General features: G+C 45.5%; 1 protein-coding gene across 9 annotated transcripts in view; it reads right to left on the reverse strand.

Moving 5' to 3' along the window:
* The window catches only part of LOC119951340 (Krueppel-like factor 12), a 210,150-nt gene that overhangs the window by 119,709 nt on the left and 64,054 nt on the right, over positions 1-26,387 (reverse strand). For 7 of the 9 annotated variants that reach the window (XM_038774459.1, XM_038774461.1, XM_038774462.1 and 4 more), the window contains one exon: positions 3,518-3,619. In XM_038774459.1, coding sequence (XP_038630387.1) covers positions 3,518-3,619 — 102 coding nt within the window. Of the gene's footprint in view, positions 1-3,517; positions 3,620-3,772; positions 3,934-26,387 lie in introns of those variants that run through there. The other 2 variants (XM_038774466.1, XM_038774463.1) reach the window with 1 other exon arrangement.

Below are 26,387 nucleotides of genomic sequence, written 5' to 3' on the forward strand. Positions count from 1 at the left end.
TCCTTAGTGCATATTTTTCTGCAACTACCCACCTATCTCCACCCCCCCTCCATGCCTTGTCTGAGCTCAACTTGTCACCTTCTGCTTGCTCGACCATAAACTCAATAAACTTCTGAACAGTTTTCCTTCCTACCCACATACTAGCCGATACTGCGGGTCCCAGTTTAACATTGCCCAATTTAATGTTGTTTTGCTTTAATGTTGGTCAATTAATGGGGCATTTATTTTCATTTAGCATCATGAGCTTGTTTTGAAGTTGCTTCCCACTGATCTGATGTAGAGTCACTTGACCAGATCGACACCATTTTGGAATAGCCCCTCCCGCTCTCTAAGCCACCCTCTTGCTCCTGACCCTCTGACTTGCGACCTCGCTGACTCAACCGCTCACCGATCCTCCGGCTCCCTAACCCGCCCACTCCTTTCTTCCCTGTCCTGAACCTGTGTTCTGTTCAAGGTCCAAATGTGTCAACACGCACCAGCTCGGGCTCAGAAGAAGAATTCAGTGAGTGGGAGCAGTTTTAAGAAAACACCGATTATAACAGCCCCACCTCGGTAATCCTGCACCATCAGGACCTGCACTTTCACAACCCTGGACCTCCAGCATCAAATCTGAATCTGGATCAGCAAGAGGGTGCCATAGGGACGGGTAGAGGACACAAGTCGGAAGCAAGAGAGGGTGGGTTAGGGAGCGGGAGAGGACATAAACTGGGCAACAGGCAGGAAGAAGGGACGCAGCAACCAAGGTGGTCAGGGAGCAGGATATGTGACGAGCGGAAGGATCGGGAAACAGAATCGACAATGAGATTGAGGTACTGTAGGTATTTTATAATGTTTTCAAAGTTATTTCATTCCTCAATATCGGAATTTAGCTATGTAAAGTATTTATTTTTTTAAATAAATTTAGAGTACCCAATTCTTTTTTTTCCAATTAAGGGGCAATTTAGCGTGGCCAATGCACCTAGCCTGCACATCTTTTGGGATTGTGGGGATGAGACCCACGCAAACACGGGGAGAATGTGCAACCTCCACACGGACAGTGACCCGGGGCCAGGATCGAACACGGATCCTCGGCGCGATGGGGTAACAGTGCTCACCACTGCACCACCGTGCTGCCTCAATGTAAAGTATTTCAACTTAAGGTATAATGCTTCAATATTTTTTTCTGGAGAGGAATATCCTACAGAACCAACGAAAGCTTTTACATTGGTTTTAATGGGGAAATTAATTTGCATAAAGTTGTCTCACTCAAGTCGCGGTTTTCAGGAATGCAGCTACAACTTTTTAAGCGTGGACTTCCTGTAATATAAACAGCTGCCTCTCCCCAGGTACTGACTCCTCCCTTTCAAATCTACTCTCATAACTCTGCTCAAAAATCCCCAAACTGACTCCTCTGTCCCAGCAAACTATCAGGTCATCCCTAATTTCACTTTACTCACCAAAGTCGTTGAATGCGTCATCACCTCCCAAATCCACATATCTTTCCTGCAACTCTATTTAACCCTCTTCAACTTGCTTTATGCCACTGCCACTGAAACGACCAACATCAAGTTGACAAATGGCATCCTCCTCTATGTCTGTGAACATGCTGCACTAGCCTTCACCAAAGTAAAAGCTGCACTGGATGCTGGAAATTTGAAATAAAAACAGAAAATGCTGGAAAAACTCAGCAGGTCTGGCAGCATCTGTGGAGAGACAGAGAGAAACAGAGTTTTATATGACTCTGCTTCCAAACTCAGTTCCGAAAGAGAATCATACTGGACTCAGAACGTAAACTCTGTTTTTCTCTCTAGGTTAACACTGCTGCCTCACAGCGCCAGGGACCCCGGTTCAATTCCAACCTTGGGTGACTGTCTGTGTGGAGTTTGTATTTTCTCCCCGGGTCTGCATGGGTTTCCTCCAGGTGCTTCTATTTCCTCCCACAGATGTGCAGCTTAAGTGGATTGGCCAGGCTAAATTGCCCCTTCGTGGGTCCAGGGATGTGCAGGTTAGGTGGAGTTATGCGGTTGCGGGGATAGGGTGGGTGCGTGGGCCTAGGTCGGGTGCTCTTTCGGAAGGTCGGTGCAGATTCGATGGGCCGAATGGCCTCCTACTGCCCTGCGGGAATTCTATCATGTCATTGGTTGATGAGAGTTGGAATTTGGTTCCATGGGTTATGGGAACCTTTAGTGCCTCACTCAAGTGGCAATTCTTCAGGTGCCAGCCTAGACACAGAATATTAGTGGGTCATTCAGCATCACAGGAAAAGTTTGCTCTGCGCTCAACCAGTGTCAATTCACTCTTCACTTTCCCACAGGTAGGTATGTCTGGATGGAACTGAAGACTGTGAACTCCAACTAATTCTCTTTTGCAAAAGGCACCAGCACCAGTATAACTACATGAAATGAAATCAGCTGATAATCCTCCTGCTTTTTCCTGCTTGGTTTTTCATAGAAAGGCAGCAAATAGTTTCACAAGAAAGCAACCAAGTAGTTGCATAGTCCCTGAATATTTTTTATTTTAAAAGCAAACCAGACAAAATTCTTAGCTGCAACATCAATAAATTGGAAGGGTTCTATCCTGAAGAGAAAACATTTTGAAGTTTATGGGAAAAGGCTTGGGAGTGGGACTAGCTCAGGTGTTCATGCAGAGTGCCAGAATAGATGCAATGGACCGAATGGCCTTTTTCTGTACTGTAACAATTCTATGATATCTAACTTTTCATATCATTTCATTTAATTTCTTGAATATTGGGAGAATCCAAATCACTTTCAATTTTTTTTTTTAAAAAGAGCTGCGACGTTTCCTTTCTGTACCATTTATGTGTTACTGGTGACATGGAAACTCTTCCAGAAAAAAAAACAGGGAGGGGTCATGGCTGGCATCTTTAAGGAAAAAACATAGGTTTCAAAACATATTTGCTTTTGTTCATTTAAAATGCAATGAGAAATAATAATTCTTGTATAAGCAAATTGTATAAAAAATGTTTAGTTACAAAAATCCTAGAACAGATTCTGATCCCAGTAAACGATGAAAACAGTGGACACACCTATTCGCAAATGCAGATCTGGAGGCATGTCAATGAGACCAGTAAAGGGTTAATCTTTCAACTTCCTTAATCAGTAACACTGAAAGTTGTCCTCATGGCCTATTTCCTCTCCTTATCCCCACTCCCACCCCTCACATTTGTAAGTGGGAAAAAGGATTACTAAAAATCAGGAAAATAAACATTTCAGACGATATGCATACATGAGAAAATCAGACAGATAAACAAGATTAATAATGATTTACTTCAAAAAATGTTGGCACGTGTCAGAAAATGCAACAAAATGAAAGGTGCTTTTTTTTTAAAAAAGCACCAACAGATCAAAATGTCTATGTAACAAAAGATCACATTAGACATTGCCTTTTACGTCTAAACGAAATGGGATTTATACACCGACAGAAATATTTCCCTTCCTTCTTCAGACTATGGCACTTTGTTCTCGACATTCCTGAGGTCTGGAAATAATTAGTGAAGTGTCTGGAGAGTTGGACTTACCCCTTGCCCAGGTTCTGGAGGCTCCGTTTTGATTCTTATAGCTGGCATTCCTTCAAGCATTAGCATACTGCTGTACTCCACATCCCCAGTGCCTACAGAGCTCTGCAGAGAGGGAGAGGGTGGGGGAGGGGTGGGAAGAAAAACAAGCTATCAGAACAGTTTTATTTCCTGAACTCACAACCACAAACAGCTTCTTCTACCCAGACAGAAGACAAAGCGAGTAAATTAAAAGGATTCTTTTTTTTAAAAGAGTACCTTCTCCTGTTAAGAACATAGCCCACAGACTGACTGCCCATTTTGATTTTTATTTAAAGCAGCTTCCAATCTCAAGGTGTCGACTGCTGGAGGTTTGCTGGCTCCACCCTCTTCTAGGGTGGAGTGCAGGCTGCTAATTTACTACTGCAGGGCAGAAGAGGTCCAGCTGTTACACAGATTGCTGGGAAGAGCTGCCTCCCTGCCCTGTGCATACAGAACACTGGTGCTCCAACAGAGCGGAAATAAAGAGAGGCCTCATTCCCTCAAGCAATGTTATTCACAGACAATGAGGAATGAATAGATGGCATGACCTCCCCGCCACCACCACCACACCCCCGCCCCACCTCACTACCCCATCACACCCCTTTCCCAAAAAATAAAGAAATGCAGTCCCCAATTTTCAAAGTCTAACAGCAGGATGTGAAAAAAACAATGTGATGTGATTATTTTGGTTAACAACCGTTTCTCGGGGCATATACTGCTGGCGGTACAAAATCAGAAAACTCACCTGACTTAGCATTTATGTCCTGTCCATTGAACAGCACAAGTGTGGCTGCATTAATAGCAGCACAATAGGCTGGATTTATAATCTATGTAAAATACACAAATATTTGGCAATTTTAAAATACATAGATCCTTCCCTTTCCAACATGTGTGTTGTGTGTACATGCATAGGAAGAACTAGGAAAATTGTTGTAGTCGTTTACACAGTCCAATCAGTGACCAAATAATGATGACACTGGAAGATAAAGATGAGGACATTCTGCAACAGTTTCTGAAATTTAACACTTGCTATGCTGCCGAAGATTTATTCTCTCCGCAGTTCAACCAAAACAGTCAGCTGCCAGCAGGACAACTCATTAAGCAGCGGCAAGTCTCTGTTTGAATCCTGAAGGACACATCAAATATTGACCTGGAGACATGTGTTCCATGAAGACTGTGTGGGACAATTGCACCTTGCCTTATATTCCAGATCAAATTAGATGTTCTAATCACACTTGTGCCTAAGTATTTGTTTCTGGCCGGATACTACCAGCACTAATGAGAACAATGGGCAGAACGGCCTCCATTACCATATATAACACAGCAGTATAGATTAAAATATGGGCCTTCAACCAATCCAGAAGCCAAACTCTCCTATTCTGGCCCACAACCAACTAGCAGGCATCGGGTTCGTCCACTACATAAAATCAGTGCAGAAGTATGGGGTGGGATTTTACCACCAGCCTGCTGCCTGTTTTTGAGCGGCAGAGGTGGTCCGCCAGCGGGATCTACCGGTTCCGCCGTTGTCAACACCTCTCGTCACCGGGAAACCCTTGCGCCGGCATGGGACCGAAATTTCACGCCGGCGTGAACATCTGGTAAATGGCATCCACCGCTTTTTTTTCTCCTTGCAATTTCTACCCTCCTTACTGATTTTCTCTGCCTCCCTATGGCACCAGCCAATTAGAAACAGTTTTCTGTGAGGGGAAGGATGGAAGGGTTCTACAAGGGGAAGATGAAAGGGTTCTACAATTCATGGGCATTATTCATTATGCACTTTCGGGAATTGATTACATTGAACACTGGGGGGGGGGACACCATGTTAATGGTGACTATGGGTGATTCCGGATTCCTTTTTGTCATTTGTTTATGTTAACATGCGGACTAATGTTTGGGGGTTTGGTGGGAGAATGGGATCGGTGTTATTGATATGGGGATTGACATTACATTCGTTACTGATTGTTGTTTATTGTTGGGTGTAAATTTGGGAGAAAATGTGAAAAAGGAGAATAAAAATATTTCTTTTTTAAAAGAAACACTTTTCTGGAATTTGTGTCAGGATCAGCCAGACAGCACAAAATGTGGAGCTATCATGTACAGTTTAATATCCAAATGCTGGCGGCACCGTGGTTAGCTCTGCTCGCTTTAGTAGCCAGCAGAGATCCCGGGTTCAATCTCGGCCCCAGGTGACTGTCCGTCTGGAGTTTGCACATTCTCCCAGTGTTTGTGTGGGTCACACCCTCACAACCCAAAGATGTGCAGGGTAGGTGTATTCGGCAAGCTAAAATTGCCCTTTAATGACATTTTTTTTAAATGAACAATGAGAATCACCCCTTGTCTAATATTACTCTTGGATGCACTCAGGGAAAAGCCAACAATCCCTAAGATGCAGGACTAATCGGTTCTTGAACACAAAATTCTTTATAAAGGACTTTGGACAGGAATTTGATGTATGGTTGAGGATATGCACTCAGGATGAAATTAGTGGATAGATAATTTTAATGCATTAGAATAATTATTCACATATTTTATTTAAAGCTAGAACTCTGCAATAGGACAATTTTCTTTTGTTTTATTGCTATACATAATTTTAATGAAAAAGCAATGTACCCAGAATTGATTTATGTATGAACAATAAAGTAAAATAGAAAAGAATTGAATAGAAATTAGCTATTTGAAGATAATTATAGATCAAAAGAGTAATCAGACTAATTCCTCTTCCTCCACCTAAACCCAAAGATATCAGCAAATAATTTAATTGAAGTATGATGCAATCAGCTCCTCTCGAGCCCACTTTGTGTCTTTTTGTATATATGTTAAGATTCTGCACATACCCAGTATGGGAAACTAAATACCGGGGGGGGGGCGATTACCCCAATTCTCCCAAATTCTCCCAAACCACCCAAGCGGTTCACACCGCTCCCGCCTCCCTTCCCGGCGCCAAATGGGCACCGCACCAACCTGCGCATGCGCGGGGGAAATTCAGCGCACCGACCCCTACTCAGCATGGCGTCGGTGTTCAGGGGCCGGCCGCGCAGGAAAGTATGCCCGGGGTGGGGTGGGGGGAAAGAGGCCAGCCTGCCGATCGGTGGGCCACAATTGCGGGCCAGACCCCATCAGAGCCCCCCCCCCCCGGGACGGTGCCGCACTGCTCCCCCCACAGGTCACCCCCGACCTATTGCGCAGAGTTTCCGCCGGCAGCAACCAGGGTGAACGCCGCCAGCGGGACTCTGTCATATCCGTGCGGCCGCTCAGCCCATACGGGCCGGAGAATCAGCGGCCCCGCTGATTCCATCGGCTCGCGGCCGGCGGCACTCCAACCACGATGGCGCAAATGGCGCCAATTCTCCGCTACCTCGGAGAATCGCGTACCAGCGTTGGGCCATCCTGGCGCGGTTGCGGCGATTCTCCAGCCCAGCGCGGGGCTCGGAGAATCGCCCCACAGATACTCATGCTTCAGTACTTAATAAATTATACTCGTTTCCTGGTCGATAAATCACTGCTCCCTGACCTTCAATGATGCCACTATTGTTGAACACCCCAACATCATTATCCTGTTGGTCACCATTAACCAGGACCTTAATTGGACCAGTCACACCAGCAGCATGGCTACTAAAGCGGGCAGAGACTAGACACCCTGCCATGAATAGCTCAACTTCCTGTTTCCTCCAAATCTCTCCAGCAAGCAAGGTTCAAGACAAGTGTGCAATGGATTACTCACCACTCACACTGGAAGAGTGAAGACCACACCAACTCTCGAGCAACTGAACACCAACCTTAGCAGAGGAGACTACCTGATTAGCCCCCACACCCATCCCTCTACACTCGGTAAATTGTAGTGGCTTCAACACTTCGGAGTTTGAGGGAGGATGGGAATAGGATGATTTAAATATCAGATCGAGTGCAATCTTCTGCCCAATTTTTTGATGAAAAAGTGCATGTGACTGTCCAAAGATGAAATGATTCCTCCTGGGCATTTTGCCCTCTGTTGCAGATTCGTTTGCCAACATTGACTGTCTGGACCGACGAGATAAATGACCATTTGGTACTGAAGACAGCTTATGTTGTGCAGAAATGTGCTCTAGCAGGGGTCAGCACCTTCAGAAAAGCGGGGGGGGGGGGGGGGGGGGGGGGGGGGGGGTGGTCGTGAAAAAGTTCATTTGGAAACTAGAAGAGTTCCTCACTACACTGGCAGCTGAAGTGACTCCATTATTGTTTACACTCGGCACACTGTGCCCAAGGGACATTGATCTCAGCTGCTCTGTATGCATCAGCCACATTGGCCCAGCACAGATAAGAACACAGGGCTGCCAATGGGATGTCAACAAATGTTGCAGAGGTCACTACTTTAACAAGGCTGTTGCCTGGAAACCAGGAGGCATACTCAGAACAGAGCTTTGTCACAACTCCATTCAGAGCGCCTGCAAAGTGAAACCCATGCAGCACCTAGGACTCATTTACAGCAGATTTATATTCACAGCAGAATTTGATGCTGATATCTTTTAAATCTAAGTCAGATTTACTACTGAATAAAATGCCCATGTTAACAGAAGATTTGCACTGATTTTAAAACACATTCAACTACAGCCAGATTTACTAAAATCTCGGTATAAATCCAATGTCATCATCACCAGTTTCTTTTCCAGCGAAGTGGGTATTTGAAACCTTCATACTATGTTCACTTGGGTTGTGCAAAACATCTAACTGTACAGTCCTAAATATCTTGAGTTTCCATAGGTGCGTTTCGGCTTGTCCATCGTAACTTCAGCTGAATAGCTGCAAAAAGCTTGGAGAAGCTAACCTTTATCTGGGGTTTCTGTGGCCCTTCATCAATGATAGGGTGGATGAGGAAGTGGAAGGGTGGGTTAATAAGTTTGTCAATGACATGAAGGTTGGTGGAGTTGTAGATAGTGTCGAAGGCTGTTGCAGGTTACAAGACATTGACAGGATGCAGAGCTGGGCTGAGAAGTGGCAGATGGAGTTCAACCTAGATAAATGTGAAGTGATTCATTTTGAAAGGTCGAATTTGAATGCTGAATACAGGGAGGATTCTTGGAAGTGTGGAGGAACAGAGGGATCTTGGGGTCCACATACATAGATCCCTCAAAGTTGCCACCAGTTGATAGGGTTCTTAAGAAGGTGTATGGTGTGTTGGCTTTCATTAACAGGGGGATTGAGTTTAAGCGCCACGAGGTTTTGCTGCAGCTTTATAAAACCCTGGTTAGACCACACTTGGAATATTGTGTCCAGTTCTGGTCGCCTCATTATAGGAAGGATGTGGATGCTTTGGAGAGGGTGCAGAGGAGATTTACCAGGATGCTGCCTGGACTGGCGGGCATGTCTTATGAAAAAATCTTGAGGACTTTTCTTACTGGAGTGAAGAAGTAAGAGAGGTGACTTGATAGAGGTGTACAAGGTGATGAGAGGCATGGATAGAGTAGATAGCCAGAGACTTTTCACTGGGCGGAAATGGCTATCACGAGGGGACATAATTTTAAGGTGATTAGAGGAAGATATAGGGGAGATGTCAGAAATAGGTTCTTTACACAGAGAGTGGTGGGTGCGTGAAATGCACTGCCAGCGGAGGTGGTGGAGTCAATAGGGACATTTAAGCGACTCTTGGACAGGCACATGGACAGCAGTAAATTGAAGGGGTGTAGGTTAGGTTGATCTTAGATTAGGCTAAATGGTCGGCACAACATGTGGGACGAAGGGCCTGTACTGTGCTGTACTATGTTCTACAAGCAAGGAAACCCCCGGTGGAAATTTCCCCCTCCTATTCTTTCAAATCTTGTTGGGCCTTGGGTTATCTTTCTACGTCAAAGATGCTAAATAAGTATGAGTAGTTATTGTCGCAGAGAGAGAGATGTCTAAATTGAAGTTTGAATGTTAAAAACAAAAACAGAAAACACCAGAAAGGTTCAACAGGCCAGTCAGCACCTCAGGAGAGAACAAAGGAGAGAATATTTTGGATGTGGCCCCTTCATCCAAATGTTTTGATAAAAGGTTCACAACCTGAAATCTTCACCTTCAGCTTTCTGCCAGTCTCAGTTGTTTTGCTTTTTAAATAGGATAGCTGACGATAGGTAGGCAATAGCATTCTGAATTGAGAATATCACAAAATAATTGTCCTATAATACAACACAATTGACTTCAGTGCAATTTTCCCCATAATGTGTCGAAATACACAAATTGAGCCGAGCAATCACACTGAAGCCATATCTTCACAGCACTATTTACCCGAGTCAATACAGCAAGTGAGATAAATAGGAATAGTAGATCAAGAATTTGAATTTCAATCTGTCTTCAGGATTCACCTTTCATGAGTTCAGGGTATCCGAGAGCACATTGCAGACACTCAAAAATATTTCTGAAATACCAGTCACTAATATACAAATTGCTGCAGGAAATTTGTACACAGTAAGGCCCCTAGATAACAATTTGGTAATGACCAGATGGTGTTTCAATGATTTTGCTTCAGAGATAAATATTAGTCAGGACACCTGCATTTCTTCAAAATACTGCCATGGGATCTTTCATGCCCATCTGAAAGTTAGGGCAGAGGGACCCTTGGTGTAGCATCTCATCCAAAAGACAACACTTGCAGCAGGGCAGCACATCCTCAGTATTGCACTGAAGTCACAGCCTAGATTATTTCCTCAAGTCTCTGGAATGGGACTGAAAGCCATAACCTCCTGACTTAAAATCCAAGAGAGTGTTACAACTGAACCAAGCTGACACAGCATGATGCAAATGTTTCCACAGACTAAGCAAGCATCATTCAAGTAAACATCTGACTTACGGGTAAAATATTCTTCCTCCAGCAGACACTGTTACAGTCACCAAGCCTGAAAACTATAAGAACATGAAGGATGGGATTTTCCGGCCCTTCCTGCTGGTGGCATCTTCCAATTTTCCCCCTTACCCCCATGGCGGGTTGCCCAGCGGTGGGCAAGCGAGCTACGCAAATGACCATTGACTTTGGCAGGACTGGAAGATCCCACTGGCAGTCATCTGCTCACCACCTCTGCCTTGGGAAAACCCGCTGCCGAGGGGGAGGGGGGCAGGAAATCCCAGCCCAAGGCTGCCTTACTAAGTTAGCACACAGCATTCAGATCTCGGAGAGATTTTGTGATGTCAAACACTGGCACAGTCTAATCATGTTGGTTCAGTTTGTTACCGTTTCACCTCGTCCAAGATATAAACTGTAAATGCTGCAAATGTGTCAGGGCCCCAACAGCATATGAAAGAGAAAAACTGGTTAAGATTTTGGGTATGTCAACCCTGCAAAATAAAGCCTTAGGAAGAAAGCTGGTAGACCCTGGAACAAAAACAAAAACCTCGGGGGAAACATTCATCTTCACTGTCTGTACCCTTCCCTCTCAGGTCAAAGGGAGGGCATCCCACCTTTTCAAATCGGTCTTCACCCCATCCATCAGACGAGAAAAGTATGGAGCTTGAGGATTGGGGGACCTGATGGAGGAAACCCCCTCAGTATACCATGAGGGGGCGGCGGAAGTGTTCTACTCGAAGTGGCAACCCTTTGTCTCCTTTTTCAGGGAACTGGTCACCATCAGCTAGAGGGGAGGTGTGGGGAGGGTTGTATTTTTTTAGTCTGATTAAGGTTTTGTTTTTTTGTGGGGACTTCGGGAATAATATGGGGTTGGGATCTGTTGTATTGTTGTTGTTTTTGTAATAATGAAAATTTTGTTTGGATAAAAATATATATCTTTTAAATTTTATGTGCGACTCGCTCTCAAAATAGGCCTGCTACACATTTCCAGATTTTATTGGATTCTGGCATGCACACTCCACCCAACACCAACCAAACTTGTTTTACAAATGTTACCAAAATATTACCATCCAAAGATCTTGCTCTTTACCCACTCAAACTACATTGCCGCTTATTAAATGTTAAAATTAGCCTCAAATTTGAACGCAGCTCAAAGAGTAAGTTTGCTCAACCTGCATTAACATAGTTTGGACCAACAAAAATCCAATGCACAACAGGAAACGTTACACCAATATAAATGTTACAAGTCTGCTCAGCATTAAATCCGATATAAAAATCTATTCAGAGAATTCTGAAAGGCCCGCTGGCACCGGTGACATGGCACTACATCATAACAACCAGAAGGTGCTAGATTCAATCTGAATCAATGCAGCATTAGCAACCTCAGCTGGTGAGGTTCTAGAATTGACTTTGTGACCCGTGGACCTGCGAAAGGTGAAATCCAACAAGATTGTCACTGGTATCTGCTGGAAACAGTGTGAGAGAGCGACTTATAGACATAGAATCATAGTATTTACAGTGCAGAAGGAGGCCATTCGACCCATCGAGTCTGCACCGGCCCTTGGAAAAAGTACCCTGCCTAACCCCACCCCCATCCTATCCCCATAACACAGTAGTCCCAACCAACCCAAAGCTTTTTGGACACTAAGGACAATTTAGCATGGCCAATCCAACTAACCTGCACATTTTTGGACTGTGGGAGGAAACCGGAGATCCCAGAGGAAACCAACGCAGACACAGGGAAAAAGTCCAAACTCCTCACAGACAGTGACCCAAGCCAGGAATCGAACCTGGGACTCTGGAGCTGTGAAGCAACTGTGCTAACCACTGTTCTGCCGTGCCCCCCACAAAATTAGACATCATCTAATTTTGCACATGAAGAATTAGCACTTAGACAATGCAGAAGAAAATCAGCAAGATGTATCATCTTCCAAACTTCAGATGTGGGGTTGAGATCCATTGATGAAATTTGCTGTATGTATTTGTTTAGGGAGTCTGCATTGAGGCTTTACTTTGGTGACTGTTCCTTCTTATTAATGGCATCTGTTTTAAACTAATGGTTTAATCAGAAATATTAGGAAATCACAACAAGGAGCAGTTAAGGAAAGAAAAAGAATTTGACTTCAATTGAGAACTAGTATTTTGTAATTCTAATAACCGAGAAAAACAGACCAAAGGGAGCAGCACAGTGGTTATCACTGTTGCTTCACAGCTCCAGGGTACCAGATTCGATTCCTGGCTTGGGTCACTGTCTGTGCAGAGTCTGCACGTTCTCCCCGTGTCTGCGTGGGTTTCCTCCGGGTGCTCCGGTTTCCTCCCACAAGTCCCGAAAGACATGCTGTTAGGTCATTTGGACATTCTGAATTCTCCCTCTGTGTACCCAAACAGGCGCCGGAGTGTGGCGACTAGGGGATTTTCACAGTAATTTCATTGCCGTGTTAATGTAAGTCTACTTGTGACAATAAAGATTATTATTAATAATAAAACAAAACTGAAGAAGCATTAGCAGGCAATGCTTGGAATGGTTTTGCCCCACAAACGTTGACGGGTATCATGTCTTAAACAAGCAAAATCTACATTTTTCTGAATTCTTCCAGTGGGCTATTGGGACTTGTTCCTCCTTAGTTTGCCCACAGAATAATGATTGCACTTTAAAAGGTGCTTAATTGATAGCAAAGCACTGATGTACACTGCTGAATAATAAGGTGCTTTACAATTTCACATCTTTGCTTTCATGCATTGAGAGTGATACTAATTTATTAAAGAAAGTCCCTCTGGCTTCAAGAGATAGCTTTTTTGTTGAAAAATAATCCTAAATTACTAAATTAGACACCATAGAGAATCATAGAATAATTACAGCTCACAAGGAGGCCATTCACTCATCATACCCATTCCAGCTCACCCATTCCAGCTCACTGCAAGAGTTACTCACCTGGTCCCACTCCCCTGCCTTTTCCCCTTAGCCCCGCTATTATCTCCTCTTCAGGTAATTGTCTAATTCACATTTGAAAGACAGTTTAACCTGCATCTTCAGGAGTGCATTTCAGATCCTAACCACTCGCTGCATAAAAATGTTTTTCCTCATCTTTGACCGATCAGCTTAAATAAGTGCCCTCTGGTTCTTGATCCTCCCAGCAAAGGGAACAGTTTCTCTTTATATATTCAGTCCCGGCGTCACATGATTTTAAATAACTTTATCAAGTCTCCTCTCAACCTCCCTTCTCCAAGGAGAACCACCTCAAGCTTCTCCAATTTATCCACGTAATGGAGGAATTTTCTGCACCTTCTCTGGTTTAGGGGCTGGTTTAGCACAGGGCTAAATCGCTGGCTTTGAAAGCAGACCAAGGCAGGCCAGTAACAACCTCCCCAAACAGGTGCCGGAATGTGGTGACTAGGGGCTTCTCACAGTAACTTCATTTGAAGCCTACTTGTGACAATAAGCGATTTTCATTTCATTTTCTTGAAGGCCTTCACATGCTTTCCAATGTGGCTGCCCAGTACTGGACAAAATACTTTAGTTGATGTTAAAAGAGCGTTTTATAAAGGTTTATCATTACTTTCATGCATTTATTTATAAAGCCCAGGCTCCTATATGATTTATTAACCACTTTCACATCCTGCTTTAACTCTTTCAATAATTTGCGCATACCCACCAGGTTCCTCTGCTCGTGAACCCAATTTAGAATTGCACGGATGCTGCCAGACCTGCTGAGCTTTTGCAGCGTTTTCTATTTTTAAGTTAAATTTGTATCCTTTATTTCACATTGCCTCTCCTTACTTTTCCCACCAAAATATATCACTTCTCACTTTTCTGCATTAAATTTAATCTGCCATGTAACTCTCCATTCCACCAGCCTGGTCTACATTCTCTAGAAGCTATCACTATCTTCTTTACAGTTCGCAATACTTCTAAGTATTGGGCTGGATTTTCAGCCTCGAGCCAAGGTAGCAGGAGACGGGAAAATGCCCAGTTCGGTCTGCCCACCTTGGGACCAAGTGTCGACAAGGGTGGGATTTTTATTGTGGGAATTATTCAGGGGGGGGGGAGGGTTACCCCTATGGCCCCACATGCCCTCCACCCCTCAGAGGGTTATGAACCTTGACAGAATCCCTGGCAATCAATCCCTGAATCCCATTCAGCAATTATACAGTGCACAGAACCAATGAACCCTACAGTGACAGTAGGATGTTTTAAAAACAAAATTTCTGTCAAGGTTCATAACCCTCTGAGAAATGTATCCTCATTTCGGTCCTAAGTTTCAAATGTACAAAGGGTCCTGGGTGCCCTTGTCCAGTCACTGAAGGCTAACCTGCAGGTACAGCAAACTATGAGGAAGGCTAATGGAATGTTAGCCTTTATCACAAGAAGATTTGAGTGCAGGAGTAGTGAAGTCTTGCTTCAATTATATAGAAGCTTGGTCAGGCTGCACCTGGAGTCGTGTGTAGATTTGGTCCCCTGACCTCAAAACTCAGATGGAGTGCAATGAAGGGTTAACCAAACTGGTTCCTGGGACGGCAGGACTGTCATATGAAGAGAGATTGGGTAAACCGGGCTTGTATTCTCCAGAGTTTCGAAGAATGAGAGATGATCTCATTGAAACCTGTAAAATACTTAAGAGTTAAGAGAGTGGACAGGGTAGATTTGTTGAGGATTCTAGAACCAGGATTCTAGAACCAGGAGGCAGAATTTCACAATAAGTAGTTGCTGAGATCATTCTTACACTTTTTTGAACAAGGGTGAGCCATTTGCAATTCTCTAATCCTCAGGCAAAACACCAGGATCCAAGGAGGACTGGAAGATTATGGTCAGTGCTTCCACAATTTCCACTTTTCCTTCCCTCGGTATCCATGGAAATCTTTCATCTGGTCCTGGTGACTTAACCAGCCTACTTATTACCTCCTGTGTTATCAATGTTTAGCCCATCAAGTGAATCAACCCCTTTCACTGACTTGGGCAGCACCTTCTTCCTCGATAAAGACAGTTGTAGAGAATGTGTTCAACCATGCAACTTGCTTCCATGCACAAAACCTCTTTTGGGACCCTAACTGGCACCTCTTCCCCCTTTACCATCCTTCACTATTCATATGGCCAGAGAAGACTTTTAGATTCCCTTTATGTTAGCTGCCAGTTTCTTCACATGCTCTTGCTTTGCTTCTCCCTTATATATTCAGCCCAGTTCTCACTTGTATCAATTACCTGACGAGCTGTCATGCACACACTTTTTCTACTTCATATTACTCTTGATCTCTCTCCGGAGTCTGAATTGGTTTGCTGTGTGTGTCCTCCTCATGGGGATGTACCTTGACGATACCCAAACTATCTCCTCTTTAAATTCAGCCCGTTAACAATTTTGCCTGTCAAACTTCAATGAAGAAGCCCCTCTTCCAATTAATTATGGTTACTCTGGATTGCTTTCTGTCCTTGTCAATAACCAACCAATGGTAGAACAATTTTATAAACAGCAAAACCTCAATCGGTCAAAAGCGATTCTCCAATATGGAGCCACCGGGCCCGGGTACGACCGATTCTGGCCCCCACAGGGGACCAGCACAGCGCTAGAGCGGTTCACGCCACTCCAGCGTCCTTTCGCGGTGCCAAATGGGCGCCGCGCCAACCCACACATGCGTAGTTGGGCCAGCTCAATCCTGCACATGCACGGGGGACTTCTTTAGCGCGCCGGCCCCGACCAACATGGCCGGGTGTTCAGGGGCCGGCTGCGCCAGAAAGTACGCCCGGGTTGGGGGGGGGGAGGGGTGAAGGGTGGGGGAGAGGCCAGCCAGCCAATCGGTCGGCCCCGATTGCGGACCAGACCCCATCAGAGGCACCCCCCCAGACCGTTCACGCAGAGTTCCCACCGGCAGCGACCAGCGGTGAACGGTGCCAGCGGGACTCTGTCGTATCGGCGCAGCCGCTCGGCCCATTCGAGCGGGGGAATAGGTGGCCCCGCCGATTCCAACGGCCCGCGGCCAGCACCACGCCAGCGCAAATGGCGCCGATTCCCCGCACCTCGGAGACTGGCGCGCCGGCGTTGGGGCGCGGTTGCGGCGATTCTCCAGCCCAGCGCGGGGCTCGGAGAATCACCCCCTACATTTTTACAAACAATGAAGGTTAATCTGGTTAATGCATGGCACAAACATTCTTTTATAAACCAAACTATGGGTGTTACTAATACATGCTGGAAATCTCCAATCACCAGCTGTGCCAGCCAAACTACAATCTGCCCTCCTTTTCAATGGATCAGACTGACTTAAATTAATTCCGGTCTTAAAAAAAAAGGAGAAAGTGAATATTTGCTTTTGCCATTTCCTAAGCTATGAACAAGGAGCTGATTAAAAGGCAAATTCCTTTTAAACCACAAAACTGAAAATCAGGGACAGGCAGGCAGCAGAACACGTGTTGAATTGTTGTCAGGAATGTACTTTCCTCTCCCATCAGTTATAACCACGTGCGGTATCATAGGAGCAAATGCTCAGTGCTCTATTCCAGCTGGTACTGAACACAAATGGACCAGATTTCAATGTGTACCAGTGTAACACGCCTTCAAAGTAGCAAAAATCAACTCTTCCCACCCCCATCCTCACCCCCACTCCCCAAACCCAAGGCCACAAGTATCATTGACTGGCTTTTAATGAGCTGCAAATTGATTTGTGCATCTTGTATACCTGCACACTCTATCATCACATATTACATCATGTCAATATTCATTAATTTATTCATTATTTCCATTTATGAACATAGAACATTATATCCTACTTTGGTAAACCAACCATAATGTATGAAAATATCACACATGTAAACAGATGGCGTCTGCAACTTTGCTGCTTGTTGCCACATTTTGTGTCAACATCTTTCATTATAAATTTTTGATTTGAAAGAGAAATGAGTAAACATACCCTGCGGTAATTACATTCTCCCACCAGTGGTGGCACTGGAATGCCTCAAGATTAGATCTTTAAATCTGTACTGCACATCCACACACACGATTCGGCAACTAACTCCACATTCCTGCTTACCACATTACAGTAACATTTCCCATCATCACTATAAATAACTTCAAAATGTAGCATGTTAAAACCTTCATGTCTACACAGCCTGCTTCCCCGTTCCCTCCGCACCCCCCCCCCCCCCCCCCCCTCCCCCTCCCCCGACCTTATTTCACCTTACTTCACCTGAAGTACAGACTTAGTCTCGAACCCCCTTACGCAACACTTCTGGAAATCAAAGGGTGAACTTAAAAGTAACTGATTGTGCTTCAAGTTGATACACAAATGAAAATTGTATTCATTCTGGAAATGCAACAACTGTCAATGATCAAAGAATTACAAAGCTAGATCCAGCACCCAACAAGCAACCATATTGTTATTATGTTCAATCATCCCCACCGTTCAACCCTGTGAAAAATGTGACAATCGGTATTGGGAAAGATGGCATACCTCCTGGCGAGCTGGCTGATGACATTACTCTGCCACCAAACTGAGATACAATCAAAGCTAACATCCAACAAGAATCCTCAAGAACCACAGTGCAACTACTCAAACTTAGACGGCTAGGCCATAGAATCACAGAACAGAATTCCTACAGTGCAGAAGGAATCAATTTGGCCCATCAAGCCTGCACCAGCCCTTCGAAAGAGCACCCTACTTGGGGCCATGCCTCCAACCGATCCCCATAACCCCACCTAACCTTTTGGACACAATGGGGCAATTTAGCATGGCCATTCCACGTACCCTACACATCTTTGGATTTGGGAGGAAACCAAAGCACCCGGAGGAAACCCACGCAGACACGGGGAGAAAGTGCAAACCCCACACAGTCACCCGAGGCCAGAATTGAACCCGGGTCCCTGGAGTTGTGAGGCAGCAGTGCTAACCACTGTGCCACCTCAGGGAGATTGCTGTAATATGCCCCAGATAGAGGCCTAGAAATTGTTCCATAATTGAAACAAAGCTCAATCTCAGTGCAGTACATACTACAGGGTCTAATCTGATTGGTGGGGGGACCACAGCAAAATCCACCCACCAGCCTCCTGAGCATAATCAGAGAGCTATAGGGGCCCATATGGCCCCTTAGAAGCTCACCACTTGCAGGGATGCAGTAATATTGGCCAACACCAAAGTTTTCTGGAGATACACGAGACGTAGCTGGCAACTGTCTGAAATCCAGCCATTCATGCTCATATTAGATAACTTAAAACCTGTCTTTCAGACGGCAGCCTCTAAGAACCGCAGGTTTGTTTGTCAAGTGTCTGATGACACTGAACAGGTGCACAGAGCTTGCTGTGGTCATCATACACAGTCCAATTTCACGAAGGGGCCTCACAAACTGACTTTAGGCCTGATTTGCAAATGTAGTGGTCCCAATTGCAGTTTTAGGTGTGCATTCTGAACAACTACAGAGAAGTTCTAACAGGTACCATGGGTAGCACACTTCTGATAAGGAATCAGCCCATCGCCCACCATTCTAGATGCCAAGGTACCCAGTTTACGACTGCGAAACAGGTCTAGCACAATCTAATTCCAAAGCCAGAATGTCATGAAATTGTGTTGCCTACTGCATATGGCACAAAAATTACACTGCAATGAGTATTTGGAGGACAGCAGCGGCTGTTGTCAGACAAGGAAGAACTGGGGATAGGAGAGGAAACAGCAAGAGATTTATGGGATCAGTTCCTAACTCAGTGTTTCCGCTGAACCTTCTCACATCTCTGCCTTAGGAATTTAGGCGGAGGCCTCGGTATAACAGCCCTTGCTACATCATTCACCACTCCCTTCATCTCGCACTGAAGAACATGCAAACTATTCAGGCAACTTCTGTATAATATTTCAATCATGAAGACTCTGAAGGAGCTACAAAACCACCCTACAGACCAAGGTACTAAAGGTGATAAAGATGATTAATTGAAAGCCAACCATTATAAATGCCTTCCATTCCTTTGCCATGGTGTTTTTCTCTTTAAAAAAAGGCTTTCTACACCGTTCTTCCACATGGTTCTCCCCAAGCAGAATGAGTAGAGTTGGTGGAAGGCTGCTGAACTTTAGGAGGGAACCCTTGAGATGTTTGAGGTCAGTGACTTCTGGGTGCTTGGACCCAAGGGTTTGGAGCTTATTGCTGCACCTCAGCTGTTGCTGGGCAGTCTGACGCAGTCAAAATGCTGGTAGTATGGTGAGTGCTGGCTGAGGAGGGAGGAGGGAGGAGAATGTGCAATCGTGTTGATATCCTGACAGTGTCCAACCCACACTCCTCCCATGGCAGTAGCCACTGCTACTTTCAGGTCATTAGGGGCTCATTGCCCTCCTGGACCTCCAGGAGAGCAGACTGCAAAAGATGAGAGCCCCTTTATAGAGTCTATTTAATCCACCAAACTCTCCCATGTGGAACCGAGATTCTACATGGCGGCCTTGGAGCTTTCATTAAAGCTGCAAAAACTCTATCTGAGTGCTCGGCTGCAGCATCACTCCAAGTGAAAACACTCCCTGGGACAGACTGCACAATGACAATGCCATGTGAAATGAGACCACAGAGGCTGCAAGCAGACTCATCCACACTCACAGCCATAATGCTCAAACTCTGTGGCAGGCCTTTCAGTTCCTCACAGGGCTAGTTTGAGAGAGGCTGGAAGTTTTAATCTCACGGCAAAGCCCTCAGTTTTGCTATCTTCAACAGAGCTTGCCAAAGGCCTTTGCCTTCAGAATTCTTACTAGTGCAAGCAGCTGTTACACAATCAGCAGAAACCTTCAGCTCATTATCTAGACGATGTAGAATGCCATTGTCTTTGCTGATGCTGGGAGCGCTGGAGCTGTTTTCCCTGAGGGAATGTCCCCCAATTTTTATTTTAAAGAATTCCTACAGTGCAAAAGGAGGCCATTCAGTCCATTGAGTCTGCACCAACCCTCTGAAAGAGCACCCAACCTAGGCCCATTCCCCTGTAACCCCAGCTAACATGTATATCGTTGGATACTAAGGGGCAGTTTTTGGCATGGCCAACCCCCCTAACGTCCAGGAGTCTCTTGCTGTGGAAAAGGTCCTGAAAGAAAGAAGACAGAAGGCTTTAGATATGCGGGAGAAATTATTCAATCAGGTAAGTATTGAGATTGCAGGTTGAAGTTAATACTTTTGATGCAGCTGTGCCGAGACGAATGAAGTGGAGATTCCGGCGTTGGACTGGGGTGAGCACAATAAGAAGTCTTATAACACCAGGTTAAAATCCAACAGCTTCGTTTCAAATTACTAGCTTTTGGAGCACTGCTCTTTCCTCAGGTGAATGAAGAGGTGGGTTCCAGAAACACATATATAGCCAAAGTCAAAGATGCAAGACGATACTTTGAATGCGAGCTTTTGCAGGTAATTAAGTCTTTACAGATCCAGAGAGAGGGGTAATCCCAGATTAAAGAAGGTGTGAATTGTCTCAAGCCAGGACAGTTGGTAGGATTTTGCAAGCCCAGGCCAGATGGTGGAGGGGTGAATCTAATGCAACATGAATCCAAAGTCCCGGTTGAGGCAGTACTCATGTGTGCGGAACTTGGCTATAGGTTTCTGCTCGGCGATTCTGCGTGTTGCGATTCCTGAAGGCTGCCTTGGAGAACTCTTACTCAAAGATCAGAGGCTGAATGCCCTTGACTGCTGAAGTGTTCCCCGACTGGAAGGGAACTTTCCTGCCTGGCGATTGTCACGCGATGTCCTTTCATCCATTCTCGCAGCATCTGCATGGTCTCCCCAATGTACCATGCTTCGGGACATCCTTTCCCGGTAGACAACGTTGGCCAAGTCGCACTAGCATGTACCATGTACATGGTGGGTGATGTTCTCACGTGTAATGGTGGTACCCATGTCGATGATCTGGCACGTCTTGCAGAGATTGCCATGGCAGGGTTGTGTGGTGTCGTGGTCGCTGTTCTGAAGGCTGGGTAGTTTGCTGCAAACAACGGTTTGTTTGAGGTTGCGCGGTTATTTGAAGGCAAGTAGTAGGGGTGTGGGGATGACCTTGGCAAGATGTTCGTCTTCATCGATGACATATTGAAGGCTGCGAAGAAGATGTCATAGTTTCTCCGCTCTGTGGAAGTACTGGATGGTGAAGGGTACTCTGTCGGTTGTGTCCAGTGTTTGTCTTCTGAGGAGGTCGATGCGTTTTTTTGCTGTGGCGTGTTGGAACTGTCGATTGATGAGTCGAGCGCCATATCCCGTTCGTACGAGGGCATCTTTCAGCACCTGTAGATGTCTGTTACGCTCCTCCTCATCTGAGCAGATCCTGTGTATACAGAGGGCTTGTCCATAGGGGATGGCTTCTTTACTGTGTTTAGGGTGGAAGCTGGAGAAGTGGAGCATCGTGAGGTTGTGGTAAAGCAAAGTGCTGAGATGACTGTCCTTGATGGAGATGAGTGTGTCCAAGAATGCAACCGATTTTGGAGAAAGCCCATGGTGAGTCTGATGGTGGAATAGAACTTATTGATGTCATTGTGTAGTCGTTTCAGTGATTCTTCTTCGTGAGTCCAAAGGAAAAAAATGTCATTGATGTATCTGGTGTATAACGTCGGTTGAAGGTCCTGTGCGGTGAGGAATGAAGATATTCAAGCAAGATGTAGACGCCCTGCTTGGGTACACCACCAATTTCCCCAGGCCAGGTGCTCACCAGGTCTCTCCTTCTGCATGGATGAGGATTACAATGCTGCGCATGCTTCCCCTCAATTTGGTTCCCCCCCCCCTAATAATATGTACTGATTTGTCCAGCAGAGAGAGCAAGAGTTAGTATCTGTTGAAAAGACATGTGGATAAATGTAAAATTTATGCAGATCAAGCACGTGCTGAGAGCTGGAAAACGAGTAAGATGGAAAGAGAATGGAAAGTAATTAATATAAAGCTGGGTGAATTGAATGTGAAGTGATAAAGGAGCAGAGCGGTGAGAAAAGACTGATATTATTGTGGGGTGTGAAGGGAACAAAGGAAAAGATAAGAGTGTGTTTAGAATGAGAAAGACAGGCGGTGCAGTGTGTCCTTGCTGAAGAATGTGATGGGGGATAGGGATGAGAGGTGTGTAATCAGGCACTGCTTACAGGGCTGGCAAGATGAAGAACAGTACTCACCTTTGCTGATCTTGTGAGCCCAACGGGCCTCCTTCCATATTGAAAGTGGGCCACAGACACCAACTCTCCTGGCCCTTTCTGTCCAGAGAGGCCTTGGAGAGGTAAAATAACCCAGCCCTCACACAGTTAATGTCACGGAGGCTTGTTCAATACCCCTGCCTTCACAATTCCTGCGCGAGTTAAAAACAGAGCTTTCAGTGTTAATAAATAAAGAGGCCCAGTGGGTCTCTGGTCGCGTTCCCGGCAACGTGGAACTAAACACCTATTGCCGGTCGGGATGCTCACGTGAGACTGCGGCTGCCCTGGTTGGGGGCGGGCGGATCGGAGACCAGGGGGGCCTTACAGGCGGCCGGGGATTTAACATGCGGGGGTTGAGGCTTGAGCGCACAGCCAATTGGGGGGGTCTTTTGCACTCCGGGTCCCTGCTAGCCCCTTACAGGGCAATGAATTTGTTTAACTTTTTTTGCAGGCATTTCAGGAGTAAAGCTCCACCGTTTTTACGCCGATTGATGCACTATCAATTGACCACAGAAGCGAGGTTGTAGTCCGAAACTGAAGGCTTTAATAGACAAGATGTTTCCCCAGCAGCTCAGGTACAGAAAGGAAGCTGTGGGGAACACACGGGCTCTTATACCCCGCCTTACAGGGCGGAGCTACCTTACAACTCTAACCAATGGGTGACTAGTGTTACATACCATTGGACCAATGAGCAGCGAGCCTTCTCCACCAATGGTGTCTCGGCATTGCTAGTTACCGTAATACCTCTAGTCATACTACCACACCGGCGTGGGGTCATAGTCTCAATAATGGAAAATCCAGCCCATGATACACACATACACGTGTGAAAGTTGAGTTTTGAAGGAAGGTCCTTGACCTGAAACTCTGGGTGCGATTCTCCCAAAAGGAAACAAAGACCCATAGCGAGTATGTTTTGCCACGAGTTTCCCAGCGCTCACAGTGCCTAGAAACAAATTGCTATTCGATGCGACTCGCGTTGCAGAAGGGGCCTGATACCAGCCACCCGGGGGCTTCTGACCCTCTGGGAGACCCCACCTGCCTCAAGAGCCGTTCCACCTGGTCCCCGTTTGTGGGGACTAGTGCTGAATGGCACCTGGCTGGGGTCTCCTTGGTAAGGCCGCCAGCACCCGGGAGCCAGTTCAATCTGCGTCGGCAGAGTTTTTACTCGCTTAACTCTGCCATCGTGGGCTGGATCCAGATTGCAACGTCTTGCGAGATCCGACCATCGGGAATCCCAGGAGAGGCCTCTCTCCCGGGATCAACCGGCCACATCCTGTCCCGGTCATTTCAAACACCATGTAGCAAACAAGAGCTGAGACCCGAAGTGATTTTCCCCAATCTCAGCTCAGAGAATATACAAAACAGAAATAGGTCACTCGTCCAACAGACCCATACCAGCATATATGCCCCACATGAGCCCCCTCCCGCTCAATTTTAGCTAACCCTATCAAAATATTCTTACATACCTTCCTACCTTGAACTTCCCTTTAAAGACATCTGTTCTATTTACCTCAACCACTCCTTGTGGTTACAGGTTCCACATTCTTTCCATTCTCAAGTTAAAAAAAATAATAAATAATTCAGGAAAAATTTCCATCCCTGATTATTTCATATTTCTGGCTCCTCATTTCAGATTTCCGTATCATGTTCTCTGAGTGTATCCAATCAAACTTGTTCAGAACCTTAACGACCTCCATCAGGCCATCCTCTCGACCTCCTCTTTTACAGAGAACAGGAGCCCAGTCTATTCAGTCCATCCTGATGGTTAGAACGTCTCAGTCCTGGTAGCTCTTAACCTCAGCAGAGGCAGGAATCGAACTTGGACCTTGCTGAACACCTCTTGCCAAATTGTTAGTACAGGCAGTAATCAAGCGGTAAAGTATTTTTAAAATTCATGTGCAGGAGTACAGGGAACAAAAAGGGGAACACACATCCTGCAACGTAGCTCATACTCTTTACTTTGTTTTCGAGAAATTATAAAACACAGGCGTGATACAAAAAGATTATTCATTGAACATTTTCCCTGTTATTTAAAAATACAGATGTGTCGCAGAGTTCAAGTGTTTTTTTTAAAAAGCCGTTCTCTGAAAACCAAACAGGGGGTGGGAAGAAAGCCACCACTGTAGCGGATACAAAGTAGACTTTAAGTCCACATTAAGCTCCATTAGACAGGGAGTGGCCTTTGCCCAATTAAAATACATCACACGCCAATATTAACCACTCCCAAATGTCAAGAATGCACTGGTCGTCAGTATGACTGCAGCAGTTTGTACTGGATTAGGGTGTGGTTCAATAGGAGTGCCTGGCACAAAGGGAAACAGACACACACAGACACACACGGCAGCTGTGACCTTCAGCTTTACATTGCCATCTTGTTTCAAGGAGTGTATCAAACCAGTAATATCCTGACAGCAACAATCTCCTCCCCCCCCCCACATCCCCTCCACCCAAGCTTTGGTCATCCAGAAATCACACTGTTAAAACAGGTCAACTTTCAGTCTGGGTACAATGCAGCAAAATAACAGAGGATACCTTCCTGGTGAAGACCTTTTCTATCATTACCGCGTACTGGGACACAGACTAATTCTGTTTTGCATGAGAGTAACAAAAATAGAGCACTTTAACGGATGACTGTCTACTGAACCGTGCAGGCCAGCAAGGTCTCAAAAGTGCAACTCTGCTCTGTGCTGAGTTAGCTGATACCAGCTGCTGCAACAGTGCAGGCATTGTAATTGGCTAGCTTGTCCTTGGGGATGGCAGTCGGAAAGGATTATCAGTCGTGGTTTCCACCCTGATCAGCATTCAGTATTCAAATCCAAGTTTATCCATTCAGCATCTCCTTCTGAAAAAGACACCTGCAGACAGCTCGTGGGGGTAGATCAGGCCCAATTGTGATGCCCTCAGTTAATAAGTAATAGTGTTGACTTGTCTTCCTGACACGTGTGAAAATGAGAAAGGGAAAGGAGAGCAAGATGTCAGGACCCTTGGAACTAAAGCCTAGTAAAAATGGGAGTTATAGTGGATCCGCATTGTTACTTACTTTGAATAATTACTCAGTTTGTCTTGTTACCTGTGTGGTAGGTAAATGTGCTACTCAATCCAGTTACAGCAGAGGCTTCCAGAAGAAGGCTCAAAGTCATCCAGAAATTTATGTAAGGTTTATTAAGTAACAGAACTTAACAACTGCATGAGTTCTTACTTTAAGACCTATACTAGTAGAAAGATTACACCTTTTACATGACAACTAGGCCCGACCACACCAGCAGCCTGAGCTGAATCTCTGCTCTCCTCACAGTCTAATCCACCAAAGAGACCGGAGGGCTGCTTGCTTCTCTGTTTATACCCGCCAGTGCTGCCCCCTAGTGATCTTTCCATTTCCTATCAACCCCTTCTGTACATACCCATGTAAAGATCACTACATCCTCCTTTTTCTCTTTGTTTTTTTTACATAGTTGTAGTGTTGTAACTAAATGGAACAAACACAGTTGGTGTCATGCACAAATACATTAAAGAATGCAATGATTGCACCAGTTCAATGTTCATAAGTTCAAACGGTTGGGCGCTCGTCTGATTCGGGTCGATCTCCTACGTGGTTATGGAGACCCTGAGGTTTTAATGTCCATCTGGTCCCTGGCTGATGGTGTCATGGGATGTCGCATGATACAGTCCTGCAGATCTAACGTCGGAAAGACAGGTTGAGGAGGTGGAACCTTCAGCAGGTCTCGTCGATTGCGTCTGAACAGCCCACCCTCGTCGTACTTTACAATGTACGATCGTGGCAAGATGCGTCATAGCACCACTGCCGTGTTGGACCATCCTCCACCAGAGTGTCATAGGCGAACCATGTCATTGATCACTAATGGATACAGCAATTTGGCATGTCGGTCATAGTGCTGCTTTTGTGTGTGACGTTGGTAGTGCATCTTGTCCAGCACAAAGTTGTCCAGAAGTTTATGTAAGGTT

This window comes from Scyliorhinus canicula, chromosome 17, assembly GCF_902713615.1.
Source record: "Scyliorhinus canicula chromosome 17, sScyCan1.1, whole genome shotgun sequence".
NCBI classification, from domain to species: domain Eukaryota; kingdom Metazoa; phylum Chordata; class Chondrichthyes; order Carcharhiniformes; family Scyliorhinidae; genus Scyliorhinus; species Scyliorhinus canicula.